The sequence below is a fragment of the Trichosurus vulpecula genome, chromosome 7 (genome assembly GCF_011100635.1).
Source record: "Trichosurus vulpecula isolate mTriVul1 chromosome 7, mTriVul1.pri, whole genome shotgun sequence".
In the NCBI taxonomy this organism is placed as follows: Eukaryota; Metazoa; Chordata; class Mammalia; order Diprotodontia; family Phalangeridae; genus Trichosurus; species Trichosurus vulpecula.
In genome coordinates, this window is record NC_050579.1 from 229,724,980 (window position 1) to 229,739,733 (window position 14,754).

Genomic DNA, 14,754 nt, shown 5'->3' on the forward strand with positions numbered 1-14,754 from the left:
CATTTATGCTGATTGTTTTTCTAAAATTGAACCAGCCCTGTATTCCTGTTATAAATCCCATATAGTCTTAGTGTATGAGCTTCTTGACATATTGCTATAATTTTCTTGCTAGTATTTTAATTACTTTTTTTGCATAAATGTTCATTAGGGAAATTGGTCTAGAGTTTTCTTTCTTTGTTTTTCTCTCCCTGGACTAGGGATCAGCACCAGATTTGTGTCATAAAATGAATTTGGTAGGACTCCTTCTTTGCCCATTTTCTCAAAAAGTTTATATAGTAGTGGAATTAATTATTCTTTAATGTTTCAGAGAATCCATTTGTGAATCCTTCTGCTCTTGGGGATTTTTTCTTAGGGAGCTCACTGATGGCTTGTTCAATTTCTTTTTCTAAGACAGGTTTATTTAAATATTGGATTTTGTAAATATTCATCTATTATACCAACATTTATGCAAAAAAGTAAATATTCATCTATTATACTGGTATTGAATGACTGCCATTTTGAAGAAAGTTTAAATTCATTTGTTTGGCTGCAGAAGACAGAACTATGAGAAAAAAGGTAGCTGTTAAAGTGATGCAGATTCCAGCTCAAAATAAAGATAAAAGTTCTGAGGAAGTTGCTATGGCTAAAAAATTCATTATCATTTGGCAGATGTTTTATTCTGTGCCTTTCAGGATTTATCTAGGTTAGTCTTTAGTAGCCAATCCATTAGACTGCTCATAAAATTAGAGGGTTGGACTCAGCCTCTAAGGTCCCTTCCAGGTCTAAAGCTTTGACCCTATGAAACTAGGATCATACTCAAAACAATTTCAGTTACGTAAAATCCATCAAACAAGCCTTTTACTAGTAGAGCATTTGGGGAAAAAATCAATTAACTCAAATTTAACAATCATTCATTAAAGCATTACACGACTGTGAGTAATGAAATAGGGCTTGAATATACAATGTTTGATTTTGAAGTACAGTTTATTTAGATATGAGATGAAAAATCAACAATTTGCAGTAGAATATAAGCTCTTTGAAGGCAATAACTTTTTCATTTTTTGTCTCCTCATAACCCCATAAACTGAGATAGTTCCTGATGCACAGTAAGTGCACAATTTCATTTTTTGTCTCCTTATCCCCCTACCATCTAACATAGTCCCTGGCACATAATAAGTGCACAATAAATTCTTGATGAATGGAGTTGAACTTACTTTTAATTATTTTTACTTTTTGTGGCAAATGGAACAAACAGCTGCTTAATTGTAAGAAATCCAGTGTGTCATAGTTTTTTTTTACCAGCTCACGAGAAGCATGAAGACATTTGAGAAGAGAAGAAACTGTCAATGTTATTAAAATAGTTATGATGTCTGGACTTATTGTTCTCTTCTCTGTCAAGCAGATACAGACAGCTCTCATTTTCTGAAAACTGCTAAAGACAAAAAGGAAAGGGCCTCATCTACTAAAGCTATTGACACATGGAACTATGTCTCATCAGTTTCACTTGGAAATACTTGCCTCATTTGAGAGAATTTGAAAATCAGTTTTTCCTTCTCTAAGAATAACTTGGAGCCTGGGAATAGTTTATCTTCAAGGAGCTATTTTCCTGAGGGGAATTACAAAAAGACAAATATCCTTCAGTCAGTAAAGGTTCTTAATCTGGCGTCTATGAATTTGAGAGTTTTTTTTAACATTTTGATAACTATATTTCAATATCATTGGTTTCTTTTGTTATCCTATGCATTTTACTTTATGCATTTAAAAAATTATTCCATGGTAATAATCTATAGGTTTCACTAGACTGATAAAGGAGCTCATTAACCATAAAAAAGTTCAGAATTCTTGCATTAATAGTTTGAGTATCAATATTAAGCTACGTTATGGATGACTTTAATATGGATGACAATCCAGATCCATATTGCCAACTTCAAGGTTAACTATAATTAACCAGAGGATTGTCTCAGAAAATACTGGAGTATCAATTTATGTAATGTCATAATTCAAAGATCCATGATTATTTGATTAGTAGATGTTTCATGACCTGTACCAATTTGGTAAAGAAACCCTCTGAACTTAGCTAGATCCATGCTTAGACAAAAGATATACAGGTCATCCCTAATCAGATGCATCATATCCCTCATATCCATCCAGACCTGTCTGTGCTCATACTCTGATGGTATCAACTTTGGAAGCCCAGAGTCACATCCACATCAAGACTTTAGAGTAGGGCTCTCTAAGAGGATGATTTAATAACTCATATCATATAACATTCTACAGGGTGTTCCTAAAATCTGAACACATAGGCAAAACGCATATTTTCAAGAAATGAAACGAATGAAATTTTCAACAACATTTTACTTAATTGGAATATTAACAAATATCATCTTCATTATGATTTCCATCATTTGTGATGCAAAGGTTGATGTGCTTTGCAAGATTCACATGCACTCAATGCAATAACTCCACATTTTCTATGTGTCCAGACTTTAGGAATATCCTATATAGTGTATATAATGTTTTTCTCAAGATCACCCTGTGCATTCATCGTATTATTATCTCCTCTTTGCTTATGAGAAAGATGAGGCTTAAAGATGTTAAGTGACTTGCTTATGGTTATACAGCTAGTAAGATGCAGAGTTGGGACTTGAACTCTTCCCCACTTCAAACCTATTGCTACACCAATGAATTCATAGGTGTGGTACCATTCCATGTAGAAAAGAAGGAAAAAAAGAGAATGAAATAAGGAAAGAAAGGAAGGGAGGGAGGGAGGAAGGAAAGAAGGAATAAAGAGAAAGAAAAGAAGGAAGGAAAGATGAAAGGAAGAAAGGAGGAGGGAGGAAAGAAAAAAGAGAAGGAGGGAGAGAGGAAGGAAAGAATGAAGAAAAAGAATTTAAAAATAAAGAATGAAAAAGAAAAATAGAGATAGATGATTGAGATAGATTATAGATAGACAGATGGATAGAAAGATACATAGATAGACGATAAATATATAGATGATAGATGGGTAGATAGATAGATTATAGATATTTCTATATTGATCAGAACTGCCTAGCTCTTCTTATGCCAGTTCCATTGCTCTTTTTACTCTTCTATGTTCACCCCATTTTCAGCAGTTATTTTACTATATTTGACCTAGAACAATCACTCTGGAGGCAGAGGATCTCAGTTCAAAATCTTCCCTCTGTCACTGCATTTGTTATTTCAGGCAAGTTCCTTAACCTTTTGCCGCAGTTTTCTCATCTGAGAGTATTAGACCAGATGACTTCTGAAGATTCCTTCCAGTTCAAGATCAAGGATTTATTTTTCTGAAGATATAGTGATTCTCTTTGTCTATCATCTTTAGATCATTCTAACTTTGGCTCATCCTCAGATTAGAAATCAGCTGATGATTATATTTGGAATGTATAACCTATAAAGGCTAATAGAAACAAGCTGCATGGGGAAAACAGTGCAATTGTAGCTTTTAAGGTATTAAAAAGCATGCAAATATGTGAACAAAGCTAAATAGCTTCTTTTATTCTGAATTTAAATACGTTAAAAAAACCCTTTTATCTGTTGATAAAGCACCCTTTCTTTTTCAAGTATCTCACATTCAAAGGGCAAGGTGGAGCCAGGTTTTCACTTCTAGCTTCCAAAAATTTAGTCTTGTTCTCCTTCTTCATGTGATATTAGAGAAAAAGTGACAGCTAGATTCCTTTTAATAAATCTCTTCAAGAGTGAGTGAGTGCTACTGGCAGTATCCCAACTCAGTGCTTTGACTCCTCATCAGAACAAGAATGTATCTTTCAACTTCAAAATCCAAAGTCACTAAGAAGAAACTCACAAGCACATAAAGCGTCGACTCCTTCCTCAGGTGAAAATGCTAACATTGTCGAAAAGCTGCAATTCATCTTGTTCTTACATTTGATATCTGTCTTTTACAGCTGATCTTAATTGTATAAGCATTATCATAATAAGATGCTACAGAAAATCTAACATATAAATCTTCCTATTATATCGAGAAAACATTTTGAGGAATTGAGCAGTCAGCAATATAGGAATACTTCAGCTTAAGCACTTTATTCATTGATCTGAAAAACTTGATTTTTAAAAAATCTTTTGGGGAAAAATTATACAGTTCTAATTTTTTCTTTTCCTCTTGCCCTATGCCAACCTTGTTCCTTTTCTGGCTTTTTGCAACTCTAAGGTTGATTCATCCTAACGATAGGTCAGCAACTAGAATGGGACTTTCCCCATATTTTGCTGCACTGTCTTCACAGCCATATAAACACTGGTCCTTTCCTAAGAATGGCTCTCAGTAGTGAATAAGATTTTTATGTTCCAACTCATACACAGGGCCAGTGTGGAAAAAAATAATAATTGGGAAGATGATGACAGGAAAATGACCACTGTGAATTAGACAGGCTATAAAGTTAGCAACTCTTTGAAAAGAGCCGGGTTATAAAAAGAAGTTCCTATTTCTTAATTGTTATTTGTTCTGCTACATCTATAGGAGGGTGAGCTCCTCAGAAGATCAAATTCCAAACAACTCCATAAATTAGTGTGACTTGAAATGATTATCAATCAATTTAACCTTTCATCTTTAAGGGCTATTTATATACAGGAAGCAGTCATCCTTTTTTAGAATACTGTTCTCTGGATGTATCTAGCCTCCTCATAAATTAAGATGTTGCCTTATTTGAAAGAACAAATAGATTCTGTAAAGCAAGGGCTCTTAAATTGTTGGGGGAGTCTGGTGAAACCCAGGGACCTTCTCTCAGAATAGTGTTTTTAAAGGCACAAAATAAAATACACAGGAGTATAAAGGAAACCAATGACATTGAAATGTAGTTATCAACATATATACATAAACTTGTATGTATGTATAGGCACTCACACAAATATATACACATGTACATGTATGTGGGTATAGAAACTAGAGTCCATAAACATATGTGTATGTACCCACATACATATATGTGCATATAGATAAATACATGCATACAAACATACACACACATGCACAAGTTAGCAAGCCTCAGGATAAGAACCATCGCTCTAACAGGAGATATTACCTCCAGAGGCAACAGCATAACCCCACTCTAAGTGTGAAAATTATTTCAGTTTAAAAAAAGAAACAGTATTTTGAAATAGATAATCTTTTAATTTTTCAGTCATTTGAAACATTGTAACTTTTTTCTGATATGCACTAACCAAAAACAAAAGCAAAAATAAAAAAAAACCCAAACTTCTATCAATAATAAATTCTGACTTTTTTACTTTGTATAGAAAAACTTAAGGAAATTCTAAATGACTAATAACTGTAGTTAGTCCTGTATTTTGTAACTTTCACTTGGTACTCAGAGCTCTCTGTTCCTGTGTTAAGATGGAACTTAGAATACATCAATGACAATGGAGGGGTTGTAGTAGAAAGCTCTTTCTACCTAAGTTATGGAGCTTACTCCAATGAGTGCCAAATAAACAGTAAGACTGCCCTGAATTATGCATGTACATGTGACCCTATCATTATTCCCAGGCTCTGTGCCCTTTGCCCTTGATCCCATTACAACAAGATTTAGGGAAGTGTCAGACTCCAGGAATGTTACACAATAGTGACCTTGAATCCCCAACTTGTTGAGAGAAGAAATGAGTTTAAGCCTAATTTGGAGACTATATTGAGTTCTTTGTTACTAGAGTGTCCAGATGACTTCCATCCCAAAAGAGGCTGTGGACTTCTGAGAGAGACATCTCCAATGCTGGCTTGTTATGCAGTTATGTGTGAAGCACACATTCATGGTCTCCAGTGTTGGACAATGATCTATTCCCCATTATGTGGAGGTAGTTGTTATAGCTAGGTTGTCTGTTAAGGAACAAATGCTTCTGGTTTTGGCTGGTATTGTAATGATGATAATGGTAGTGATAATTATAATAATTAACAGCTAATATTGATACAGAAATTTAAGGTTCGTATAGTACTTTATGTTCTTTGGTCCCCACAAGTACCCTTTATACTTGCCATAATTATATCCATTTTACTGGGGAAAAGGCTAAAGGTGAGATAGCTTAAGTGACTTATACAGAATCAGAGAACTTGTATCTGAGAATCCAGATCTTCCTGTCTTTAGATCCAGCATCAAGGGGGCTATGTCATTTTGTCCCTCTTCCCTTGCATATGGTAGATGAATTATTGGTAAATTTCAGCATTATTCAAATTGCTCAGTATTAAAAATTACATTTTTATTCTCCCCCCACAACCCCAAAGGTTACCCCTCTGTCGGGCACAGCCTTTCTGGCAAAAACCCGAAAAAAGCATTAGAAAGGGAATGCAAAAGATGGTAGAGAAAGAGATTGGTTATTTATTGCTTGATGGATTGATCAACTGGTAAGAGGGTGTGATTTAGAACCAAGAGGCAACATGTCCTGTCCTGAGCCCCTTAGGGTGAACGTCAATCTTTAATTACATCTGGAGCTCATTAGTTCTTTTGCTAGCCCCTTTCCAGATCATCTCCCTCATCAGCCTCCCATTGAGTCACAGAAAGCCCAGATGGTTCCCTCCATATGCCAGTGCTCAATTCCTTAAGGAGAAAGGATTGGTCTAAGAAGGAAGGATTGGTCACTGACATAGTAAAATGCTGTGACTAAGCAGTGGTAATGGCAACATGGTGGGTACCTTGACTTTTACTGGCACTTCTTCCTCTGAATATACTTATACTTCCAAATATGTTGAGGAACTGTGATTTCATTAGGTTGGTGACTCCCTGCTCTCATAAACACTAAAACCCTGCCATACCTTAGTAGATTGTTCTATGAGTTGCTGTGACTGAAAAAATGCATTCCCTAATGGTTAATCATTCTTCTGGTATTGCTGAGCTTTCTTTATGTATATTCTATAAATAAATTCTACTAATAAGTCATTCTGACTGATTGCTCCTATATTGCCATAATAGTTTCAGTGAAGGCATGCTGTTGCTTGGGTTTTGTTCTGGTCTGTCCCACTTTGATTGAGTAAGTAGTCAGTCTGGCTATTGCTCGTAATAGCCACATGGGAATATAGCAGGAGGCTTAGTACAACATGTTGGTAATGTTAATTGGCTGCTGAGGCTAGTGCTTAAATGATATATGGTCAGAGACTGATAGATCCAAGTCAAGATAGAAGTGAGTATAGTTCAGGGGCTATAGTGAAGGAAGAGAGATGGTCAAACTAGGAAAGAAGGGCATAGATTTTAGGGGGGAGAGATCAATGCTGAATACCAGGAAAAATAGATAGATGTGCAGCCAATGAGATAGGTCAAAAGTGAAAAAGGAAAGAGATCAGCTTTTGGAAGAGGTCTTCGAAGAAATATAGTCTTTAAATTTAAACCGGGGACTCTTGCCTAGTCTTCCTCTATGGAGCCTGCCACAATACTTAGATTCATTCTTTAGGTTCAACTCTCCTGCCCACTTAATAGCCACTATCAGTACTAGCCAGCCAGATCCTGCCAATCAGCCTTCTTCTTAATATTTTCTGGACACTAGCTGGAGCCAGGATTTGGGTTCGGATTTCACATTTGACACCTATAATTTATGTGACCTTGGAAAAGCCACTTAACCTCCTTAGGCCTCAGTTTACCCCCTGTGTAAAAGGAGGAAGTTGGAAAAGAAGGCTTCCAAAGTCCTTTCTAGCCTCACATCCGATCTTATGAAGCAGGGAAGGGAGAAAATGAAAGATTTTTCTTCAATATGAGTCTTTTTGTAACTTCCTATCAATCACTAACAACCTTGTGAATTTTAGTAAGAAAAGAGAAAGCATAGTGTCTAAAAAAATGTCAAGGAACCAATAAATCTATTGAGAAATAATTCATGGAAAGCTAATATACATAGGGAGTTCCATAAAAATGTTAAAGAGAAAAAAATGTTCATTGAAGTAAGAATTAGGTTTAAGGCAACATGATCGCTACTGAAAAAGCCTTGCAGATGTTGATGATTTTAAGTACTAGGTTTTCTCAGGCAAACTTGCTCCGAATCCTTGATTCTTATTGAATTACAACAGACTTCAGAGAGTAGTGCTTTAGAGTCCATGAAATATTGACATTGTTTTAAAATACATATCCATTATTCATCATTTGCTGCACTATAACTTGCTACAAAGTCAATGAGTACAAGTTCTAGCTACTGAAGTTATAAGGAAGCTGCTGAGATGAAAGAGAAAATGAAGATCAGGTGTGTTAGGGATCCCCGTGAGCTGCACAAGCCGCTCCAGTAGATTAAAAAGGAAATAGACCTGATCTGAAGTGAAACAAAGACAAAGGACAGTGAATATGTCTGTGGGTTTAAATTTAAGTACAGGCCAGCTGTTTGTCAGAATGAAATTATTTTGTGCACTATTCATGTTAAACAGTTATGATGTATTTATTGATTTAGTTTTGTATTTTTACTAATAAAATCCCATTAGTGAATTAACAGGATATCATAGATTTAGAGCTGGTTATCTAGGCCAACTTCCCCCATTTTTCAAGCAATTCAGCTTAATCTCAGAGAGGTTAAGTGACTTGCTCTAGGTCACACAGATTTTTTTTTCCCTTTTAATGTATTTTTGCTGATAAAACTTCTTTAGTGAATTAATAAGAATAAAAGTAACAGCAATAAGAAATAGCTAGAATTTATGTAGCAATTCGAGGTTTGCAAAGTGCTCTACAAATATTACTCCTTTTGATCTTCAAAATAAGCCTATTATCATTTCTCCCCATTAAAGTGTAAACTCCTTGAGGACAGGGATTATCTTTTGCCTTTTTTTTGTATCCCTCATGTGACTTGCTCTAGGTCACATTTTTTGGGAGGGGTCAGGGGGTCTCTGTTTTTAGTAGTAAAGTTTCTTTAGTGAATTAATTATAATAATAGTAAAACAATAAGAATGAATAATAGCTAGAATTTATATATCACTTTAAGGTTTGCTAAGTGCTTTATAAATATTATCTCTTTTGATGCTCATAACAACCCTAATATTATCATCCCCCATTAGGTAGTAAGCTCCTTGAGGGCAGAAACTATCTTTTTCTTCTTTCTGTATCCCTCATGTTTAGTACAGTGCCTGGCCCATACATGTTTATTGATTGATTGATCCCCATTTTACAGATGAGGAAACTGAGGCACAGGGAGGATAAATGACTTTTTCTAGGTCACACTGATAAAGGTGCTGGAGATAGGTTATGAATCTAAGTTGTCTGACTCCAAATCTAGCCCTTTTCCCTTTGTACCATGTCACCTCCCAACTTTTCAAGAAATAGATTCTTCTTTATGAAAAAAAATTAAACAAAACCAAACAAACCTATCACACATATGACACTTGAGTGTCATAAAAAAATATCATATGACCAGTCTGGTCCCTAGAGAGCAGATGCTGAAATGCAACTGACTTTCTTTTGGTGGAGAGACTGGGATGAACGCTACACAATATTCCCTATACCAGACAACTCATTGCAAATACGTGATGGGGTGTATCCAGAGTGACTGTGAAATAAAATAAAAAGTTATCGATAAAAGTACTTTTAGAAAGAAAGAAAGGAAGGCATTCAAATGAGCTCATGTGTGGCCTTACAAAGTTTGTCTCTAGGGGCAGGGTGATGACTCTTCTGGTTTTTCACAGTTCTAAGTGATTTCTATCTTTTCTTCCACAGACAAGACCATCCTTGTAGACACCGACCTCCCTTTTCTCAAAGGCCTCTATATTCTGGGAACCCTAGAATTTCCTGTGAACCGGAGCAATGTTTTAAGTGTAGCTTGTATTATTGTTGCAGGTGGCGAGCTGAAAGTCGGTAAGATTTATATTAAGATTGCCAGGGATTTGGGGAGTGTAGCCAAATCATGCTTTGAAGTGGAGGAATCTGGGAAATAGATAGTCCCATATTAAATCACGTGTTGGATTGATTTTTTTGGGGGGGAGGGCTAGGGAAATAAGTCAGTTCATAAACAGGACTAGCCCTAGGCAAAATCGTGACCTAAGCAGCTTGCCATCTTTGGACTCTCACTTCCCTTTTCCTCATCCACAGTCTCTCATTTATTTACACCCTGATCACATGTGTCCAGGACTATCACTATGTCCAGGGCTCCCCGTTCTGTGAAGTGCTTTACGCTAGGCTTGCATTCCAGGGAATGCCTCATTCTGTAGCCCTCTCTTCTCTCCCATTCTCTCATATAATAGTAAAATACATGAATCTGGAATCAGAGGAACTGACAGAATTCTAGCTATCCTATTTATTTTCTCCTCCAGGTCTGTTTCCTCACCTGCAAAATGAGGGGATTGGATTACATATTTTCTAAAGTTTCTAAAATCACTATGATATAGTGATAATGTAATAGTAATCAAGTGAAAAAGAGTACTGGCCTTGTCATTAGAAGGGTATGAATTCCACATCTTGGTTTCCTACATAAAATCTCTCTGTGCTTCAGTTCCCTCACTTATGAAGTGGAGACAAAAATAGTTGCACAGAATTCTTGCTAACCATAAATTCTATCTAAATATAAGCTATTATTCCTGTTATTATGACCTTTCACTGCATCTTTTCTCATGGCCTTGTATATGGCTATCTATCTTTCAGTTCTTAGGGAAACTAATTCACGATTAAGTGCTAATTCTTTAACGGATTTCTCCTCTTGAGAATAGTTGCTTATTAAAAGAGGACTCTCAGAGACAGAAATTACTTAACCCCAAGGAATAAATCTCTAGTGGGGGGAAAATGAGGTATGCAAAAGAAAACTGCAGAAGATACAAAATGGGACTTTTGGGCTAAATCGCTTCATATATATATATATATATATATATATATATATATACATATTATATATACATTATATATACATATGTATATGTATATATGTTCTGCCCTTATGCAAAGATGTTCCTACTTATAAATCATATATAGGTTCTTGGAATTGCTTAGTGTTGTCCCATGCAGCTGGCCTAGTGAGTATTAACTTCTGTTGTGAAGGTGACACATGTCACCAAGTTGTCATAAATGGTTCCTGAAAGAGTAATGTTCTATTACATCGCTACTTTAACTTGTGATATCAATTCTCTTCTCTTGGTTTACCATATTCTCCACTATTTAAAAAAAAACTCTTTTATAGAAAATGATGGTGGTTTTTCTCCCTTGCCTGTGTGTTCCAGGCCTCGAGGTATCTTCTTGGAACCCATCTGTCCAATCCTGTGTATACCATGCCTGAAGGAAGGCTTTCAACCCATCTGTCCAATTCCACCACGCCCTAAAGAAATCCCGACATGAAATAGATAATGAGACTGTTTAGTAAATAGATTTAATAGATGTGGACATTGGCACGGAGTGCTGCCAGAAGAGGATCTGATATCTGATGCCATCTGATCCAAGGCCCAACCTTCTGGAGCTGAATTTCTTGGTGGCCTTGCTTTGAGGGCACCCGGTGCTGGCAGAAGATATCAGCTTTAACTAGGCTAGCTTTGCTCAGAGCTCTACATCTGCATGACAGATGCCAGCTTCATTTCCATTCCCCTATTCAATAATAGTCTTCCTGGTCATGTAAGACCCTTGTGAGAGAAGGATATGTTAGGTTTAGATCGTTTCTCATAGGACTTTTTCGATCATGGCTTTTAGTAAACTGAGTTTCACCCAAAGTACTTCTTTGATTGCATGTGGCACGAACAGCCTGTGGAAGAGCAGTTGTAGAATGTGAGTGCTTTTTAGGTTTTCATAAAATGTATCATGAAATATTAGTGGTGGAGGGATGGTCTAGTCTAATCCCTTCATTATAAATATATGCAAATATGCATATTACATATGTCCTGTATATAAATACATATAAATTGCATTATACATATGCAAAGTCCTTTGTAAGCCTCAAAGTGCCACACAGATGCTAGTTTTTATTATTATTATTTATTTGTACAAGTGAGGAAATTGAGGCCTAGAGAGATGTCATTTTTTTTCAAGCATATATAAGAAGTAAGTGTCAGATTACCATAACCTAGATTTTCTAACTCCCAGGCCAGCATTCATTCCTCAGCACAATGTTTCTCTTTTAATATGTTTGATGGTATTTTTGAAGTCTTTAAACACCTTCTAGTACTTTGAATTTGTAATGTCATCATACAAATTGAGTCGAATGTACCACGTGATCGTAGATCTAGAGCTGATAAGGACTTCAGAGACCACTGAGTTCAATCCCTACTCACTTTAGATAACAAATACTCATTAAGCTCTTACTATGTGCCAAGTGTGGGGAATATAAATACAAGCAGAAAAACAATTCTTGTCCTGAAAGAGCTCACTGTCTAATGGGAGAAGACACCACAAAAGGGAGCTGAAAAGTGAGAGTTTGGGAGAGGGGGGAGAAAGAGACTCATTACATAGAGGAAGAGGTAGAAAAGTCCTTAGAGTCATAATCATAGCCAGGAGGGAAATGAAGCATGGCCATTGTGGGCCTGTCTCACAGTGGAGATCCCCAGAACGAACTCAGCAATGGGAGAAGGGTTCAGATTACGGTGAAAGGATGTCCTGGTGTGAGAAGACCCCACGTACTAAGGAAAGTTCCAGCGTGAGAAGGCCACTTAGCCATGGTGGCAAGACCAGAGAGAGTCAGAGTCCTATTCAGGAAGGGAATGAAGCATGGCTCCTATACTCAAATTGGAGTCCTGTGGAAGAAACCTACCAGTAGAAAAAGAGGCCTGGCATGATGGAGGGATTTTTCAGCTTGAGAAAGCCCCAGGCATTGAGAGAAGTTCCAAGGTGAGAAGGTGGCTTGGCCAACAGAGTCTAAACAACTCATCCAAGTTCACACAGTGAGCATCACAGGAGGGGGGTTAAACCCAGGTCCTCTGGTTCCAGAGCTAATACTCTTTGCATTATATCACACTGCTTTCAAGACTGAATGTTGTAGCAAAAAAATGGTTGTTGTTGGTGAAGTGTAATGGCAGTACTATACCTTTACTTTAAAAACATTTGGCAAAATCAAAATCCTGCACACCAATTGTGAGTATGCTATTAAAAACATACGTACAAATAAAGTCATTTCAATGGAATAATCTCTATCAGAGTTGAATGATGTTTCATTCATTTCACCTAAAGCAACCTTGCTCCTTTTTTTTCCTAAAATTATTTTCCATGAACTAACAACTTCCCTATAGATACAAATACAGAACATTACTTGATATCAAGGAGATTATATTCTCCTGGGAAAGGGAAGGGGGTTACAACATGTTCCCAGAGAAGCAAATACAAGATATACAAGCACACATTATATATATATATATATATATATATATATATATATATATATATATATATGTTTGTCTATGTGTATATGTACATATATACACACATATATGTACATGTGTAGACGAAAATGATTGGAGTAGGGCACTCTTGAATGAGGTTGTACTTAATCTAAGCCTTGAGATTAAGCCAGGGGTTCCAAGAGACAGGAATAAGAAAGGAGGACATTCTAGAGAGGGGGGATGCAGCCTGTGCCAAAGAGGTACGAGGGCAAGGGATGGAATTTCATGAATTATGAGTAGCAAGTAGACCCATTTGGTTAGGACACAGAGCATATGACGGGGAGTAATGTGTAATCAGCCTGGAAACACAGGATGGAGTTAAACAGTAAAGTGCTTTCAATGTCATACTGAGTTTGTGTTTTACATGAGAGAAAATAAGTAGTCACTGAAGCTTCTTAAGCAGGAGAGTGACGTGGCCGTACTAATAATGCTTTATGTGAGGGATGCATCAGGTTGGAGAGAGGCTAGAGGAAAGGAGACCATTTAGTAGGTAAAAGTACAGGTGGGGGCGGATAAGCCTGAACTAGAGTGACTGTGGTATGAATAGAAAGAAGGAGGTGGGTGGGAGAGATGTTGCCCTAATTGGACTTGCCCTTGGTGAGTCGGCTAGGGATGTGGTGTGATGAGATGCATGTTAGTAAAATGCCAAACATGGTCTCCAGATGATCAGCCTAGGTGACTGGAAGAGAGGTGGTACTCTGTAGGGAAGTAGGGAAATTGGGGGAGGGATGAGTCAAAGAAAAAGATAATGAATTAAGGTTTGGACGTAGTGAGTTTAAGATGTTTATCTACATGGAGAAATGCAGTAGGCATTTAGAAGCATGGGACTAGGGATCAGGAGAAGAATAAGGCCTGGATATATAGGTTTTTGTAAAGTCACATATATAGAGATAATAATTTAACTCATGGGGATAGATGAGATTACTGGGGGAAAAAGAGCATATATAGAGAAGATCCAGGAGAAAGGCTTGGAATGCATTTATACATAAAGGTCAAAAAATGCTTGATAATCTTACAAAGGAGATGAATACAACCACAATAGAGAAGTATGAGGAAAACTCATGGAAAAGAAAATAAACATAAGGAGTGTGTGTTTTGAGGAGGGGGGGCGTTATGTAATGCAATGTGAGAACTGGTATAGATTTCAATATCTTTGATCTCTATGTATCTATAGACATATATACAGATACACACACACACACACACACAGTTTTAGGTGTTCATACAAATGCAGGCACACACAAGAACAGATAGTACAAATGGACATTGAATCAGGTTCGTAATTGAAAACCTAGAAAGCAGGCTGCGGCTGGATTGCTTTTCAGTAATTGCAAAGTTCTTTTAATAATTTTAAACTTTTTTCCTGAAATAAAGGCCCATATTTTTAATATAAATATTCTTCCAGCAATATTATGTGGCTATAAGTCACAGAGCATGACGATTCCCAAAGAATTGAAGTTGAGGACCATCCAACAGACAATTAAGGGGAGCATTGTGGGCATGAACATTTAGTA

At 36.6% G+C, this 14,754-nt stretch overlaps 1 protein-coding gene across 1 annotated transcript in view; it reads left to right on the forward strand.

Annotated features, from left to right (window-relative positions):
* Positions 1 to 14,754, forward strand: part of PKHD1 (PKHD1 ciliary IPT domain containing fibrocystin/polyductin) — a 638,127-nt gene that overhangs the window by 397,402 nt on the left and 225,971 nt on the right. The window contains exon 54 of the mRNA XM_036768333.1: positions 9,612 to 9,749. Coding sequence (XP_036624228.1) covers positions 9,612 to 9,749 — 138 coding nt within the window. The remainder of the gene's footprint in view (positions 1 to 9,611; positions 9,750 to 14,754) is intronic.